General features: G+C 39.1%; 1 protein-coding gene across 1 annotated transcript in view; it reads left to right on the top strand.

Moving 5' to 3' along the window:
* Nucleotides 1-2,221, top strand: part of LOC107289886 (eukaryotic translation initiation factor 3 subunit C-like) — a 26,880-nt gene extending 24,659 nt beyond the window's left edge. The window contains 3 exon segments of the mRNA XM_015818711.1: nt 872-881; nt 1,050-1,262; nt 1,683-2,221. Coding sequence (XP_015674197.1) covers nt 872-881; nt 1,050-1,262; nt 1,683-1,768 — 309 coding nt within the window. The 3' untranslated portion in view covers nt 1,769-2,221.
* Nucleotides 2,222-4,632: the final 2,411 nt, after the last annotated feature.

Below are 4,632 nucleotides of genomic sequence, written 5' to 3'. Positions count from 1 at the left end.
TAAAAAAAAAAAAAAAGCATTCATATTATCTGTAATAATATCATCTGCCGTCCTGTTCATCAACAACAGCCTCACCTCTAATAATAATTATATTAGAGTAATCCTTGACTTACAGCCACAGTTAAAACTAAAATTTCCATTGCAATGCAGGCGGTTAAGTGAGTGGTGCCTGATTTTAAGACTTTTTTTTTGCCACAGTTGTTTAGTGAATTGCTGCAGGTGTTGAGTGAATCACACAGTCATTTTTAAAAAATCTGGCTTCTCCATTGATTTTGTTTGTCGGAAGCCAGCTGGGAAGGTGGCAGGTGGTGATCCTGTGATCCCAGGGTGCTACAACCATTGTAAATCCCTGCCAAGTGCCCAGGTTTTGATCACGTGACCACAGGAATGCTGCATTGATTGTAAGCGCGAGGACCAATTCTAAGTTACTTGTTTCACTGCTGTTGTAGTTTTGCTGGCTAAAAGAATACAGGCAGTCCTCAACATACGACCACAGTTGAGCCCAAAATTTATGTTAGTAGGTGAGAAATTTGTTACATGTGTTTTGGCCCCTGTTACAACTTTTCTTGCCACATTTGTTAAGCAGATCGCTGTGGTTGTTAAATTAGGAATATGGTTGTGAAGCGAACCTGGTTTCCCCGTTGACTTTCCTTGTCAGAAAGTTGCAAAGCGGGATCACGTGACCCCGGGACACTGCAACCATCATCAATGTCAAGCATCCGAATGTAAATCATGTGACCTTGGGAGATGCTGCAAAGGTCATAAGTATGGAAAAATGGTCATAAGTCACTCTTTTCAGTGCCCTGGTAACTTCCAGTGGTCACTAAGCAAACTGTTGTAAGTCGAGGACTACTTGCAATTGTAAGTACAGGGCTACCTGTGTTGGCAAATACCCCTTCAAACGACCAAGATAATCATGATCGGAAGAGACCGAATCAGAATTTTGTAGTGGGTAGGAGGACTACAGCATTCAAGTCAGATTCAGTTCCATACTGTGTAGAAATTTCATCTTGGTAGAGCTGGCTAGGAGGTCACGTACAACATAGGAGGGAATCTCTCAGTGCGTACAAGCTATTCTGTGCCTTTCAAACTTTTCTAGGCCTCCTTAGATCAGCCAACCCAGACAGTTGTGATGCATCGAACAGAGCCCACCACCCAGCAGAACCTGGCATTGCAGCTGGCTGAGAAGCTGGGCAGCCTTGTGGAAAACAATGAGAGGGTCTTTGATCAGAAGCAGGGCACTTACGGTGGCTACTTTCGGGGTAAGTTAAAGCCCAGGTGTCACTGGTACTTAACTATTTTTCTCTTCACAACACACAAACACACTCATGTCTGTACTTCCCTTTACCAAGGGGAAAAATGTTCCAGCGGCTGTGGAACAAAATCTGAAAATCTTTTGAAAGTTTACTAAGTATCTTATTTTTCCTAGTATTTTCCTAGTATCGGGGCATGAAGCCTCCATTCTTTTCATTATAGGATTCAAGTTCATCTTGTTTTAATATCCCTCCAGCCAGGGAAAGTACAGTTCATTGACCATTTCTGCTCTCTTCCTCCTCCCCCCCCCTAATACAATCTGCACAGCCAAAGTGATATTCATTCCGTGGCCATTTATTGTTTGCTTGTCCCTGATTCATATTTTGCTGTACCTTTAACTCCTGATCAACTCTTGTCTTATCTTGCAGACCAAAAGGATGGCTATCGTAAGAACGAAGGGGGCTACATGCGGCGGGGAGGATATCGGCAGCAAGAACGTCAGAGCAACTACTAAACCCAGAGCCGCTTTTATTCAGTTAATTGGGAGGGAGGGAGATTACCAGTTACCATAATTCAAACAGGTCCAATAAAAAGAACTTACTGAAAAGGAAGTATGTGTAGTGTCCTTGGGAATAGGCCAAGTAAATTAATTAAAGAGAACGACAAGACTCATCAGGATCCATTGCATTCCCCAACCTTCAAGAGTTACTATTTGGCCCTAGAATGAAAGAATAACTGTAGCGTGGGATCCTGAGAAATCTTAGGACTGACGTTCTTTTCATTTTCAGTCTTAATAGGATCAGAAATGCAAAGACAAGGAATTTCTCTTCAGTGAAGGTTTATTAAAGATGGTATTCTCAAAAATCAGATCTGAAGAAACAACTCTTAAGTAACCCTTGCTGGAGCATTATTCTATGCAGCTCTTATGTTGAATATCTGAAAGTAAATAAACCATCTGTGTGAGGCATGACTGTTTGGCTTTAAAATAGTTTTGCTAGCTTTCATTTTTTTCTGGAATGGCAGGGAGGCAAACCATATTGTAAATTGCAGGGGTTTTTTTCCCAGTACAATCTTGCTGCCCTGTCCATTTTATCAAGTTGGCTCCAAAATCTATGAAAAATGGTTACTGTTTTACTCATCATGTAGAGTCATCCTCAGCAAGTCCCTTGAAATTCACAGCCTTATGTTATTTGGATGATGGTTGGCGAGTGGCTGATTTAGCAACAGACAACAGTCTTGTGAGTGGGACAGCCATCTGTTGGTAGAAAAAGTCATCCAATAATTTCCCTGGTTCACATGGAGATTTAAACTGAAATCTCTCCAGTCAAAGTCCATATGTTACAATATTAGACTTCATCCACATTACTTATTAAGTACCACTAGTTTATTTATTGCATCCATATGCTTGTACAGTACATAAAAAAACTGACATAGGCTTTGTATTTTTATCATCCACTCCAAATGGCCATTATCTTGCCTGCTGTCTCCGTTGCCTTTGCCACAACATACCAGCCATGCAAACACTAAGGCCTTGTCAAAGCATCTGTTTACAGCCTAGAGAAAATTGAGGGTCTATCTTTCAGCTTACTTGTAACATTTGTATACTATTAAAGCAAGTTCTCCAGTAGTTATTAAACTTAGAATTTAGTAAAATGCAAAAATACATTTCCCAATAAGCATCATGTCAATACAGTGTTACACTGGCAGGTCAGCCAGAGCTGTTTAAAAAGCATTTTAAAGCCTTCAAAACCAACAAAAGAAAAGGATAATGAAAGCTAAAATGGCAAATGTGTTAACATCATATTATTAAAAGCCAAAGACTCCGTTAGGGTTTTCAACAGGTACTAAAAGAATTCTAGAATATCTGTAGAGAGTGAGATACTTGAGACAATACATGTTTTTTTTAACAAATTTTTATTAAATGTACATTTTAAAAACAAAAATGGAAATGATTCAACTTCCCTGGCTTCAACAGTGCTATTAGTATTCCCTTATGTTACAGAAAGGAAAACAGAAACTTAAAATACATTCTATAACAGGACAGAGTATAACAAACTGTGCGTATAACATCTGTAAATTTTTTGATAAACCATCTTTCAATCGTCAACGTATTTACATATCTTTCAGTTGTGTCCTAATATAGGTACTAATAAGAAGTCCTTATGATATCAACTAGTCAATCGATAATCATCTCAGCGATCCTCCTTATCTCTAACCAATCGTACAATTTTTTCCAAATTTCATAATACTCTGTTTCAGTTTTATTTTTAATCTCTAGAGTTAACCTGTCCATTTCGGCGCAGGATAAAATTTTATTATTTCTTCCTCAGTGGGGGTTTCCTTTCCTTTCCATTTTTGGGCATATGCCAATCTTGCTGCGGTTAAAATATGCAATAGTAAGTAAAAAGATGCTTTGCTGAATTTATCATTAATAACCCCTAATAAGAAGATTTCTTGTTTTAAATCAATTTTTTGTAATAGTATTTCTTCCAGCCAATTTTTTATCCAATTCCAAAAATTTTGCACCTTTGAACATTCCCACCACATGTGATAATAAGTCCCTGGAAACCTTCTACATTTCCAGCATGTTGGTGAGGTTTTTTTATCTATTTTTGCTAGCCTTGTAGGGGGAAGGTGCCATCTATATATAAAACATCTTGTATAAATTTTCTTTGTAGGAGGTGGCTAGTGTTAACCTCCTGTTTCTGTCCCATAATGATTGCCAATTATCTAGGTCAATACTGTAACCAAAATTTTTACTCCAGATTAACATTGTTTCTTTTACCTGTTCTTCTAACAAATCTTGTTCTAATAAATATTGATATATCTTTTTTATCATTTGATCTTATGTTCCTAGAAGGATTTTATCTAATTGTGTATGCTCTAATTTTATCCCTGGTTCTTTTTTGTCTTTTTTGTATCGTGACTGTATTTGTAAGTATGCCCACCATTCCAGCTCTATACCATCTTCTGATAATCTTTTCCTTGTTTTCAGGTCCCCATTCTCGTCTAAGATATCTTTATATGTAATTACTCTTCCTAAATTTATGAATTTGGGGTGCATGAATATCTCTAATATGGATAGCCAATTGGGATATCTTCGAGACCGCCTTCTGCCACAGATTACCTCCCATCGGCCTGTACGCTCCCACAGGGTGGGTCTCCTCAGGGTGCCGTCTGCCAGACAGTGCCGGCTGGCGACCCCAAGGGGGAGGGCCTTCTCTGTGGGAGCTCCCACCCTCTGGAATGAGCTACCCCCAGAGATCAGGGTGATCCCTGATCTCCCTTCCGCCGCGCCCTTAAGACTTGGCTATTCCAACTTGCAGGACTGGCCTAGGGGAAAATTTTAATGGGGTTTAAAGCAATTTTTAAATTAAC

Source organism: Protobothrops mucrosquamatus, unplaced genomic scaffold (genome assembly GCF_001527695.2).
Source record: "Protobothrops mucrosquamatus isolate PMUCROS unplaced genomic scaffold, P.Mucros_1.0 scaffold780, whole genome shotgun sequence".
Taxonomy (NCBI): domain Eukaryota; kingdom Metazoa; phylum Chordata; class Lepidosauria; order Squamata; family Viperidae; genus Protobothrops; species Protobothrops mucrosquamatus.
The sequence above is the reverse complement of the archived record's forward strand: the minus strand, read 5'-3'. Positions and strand labels throughout refer to the sequence as shown.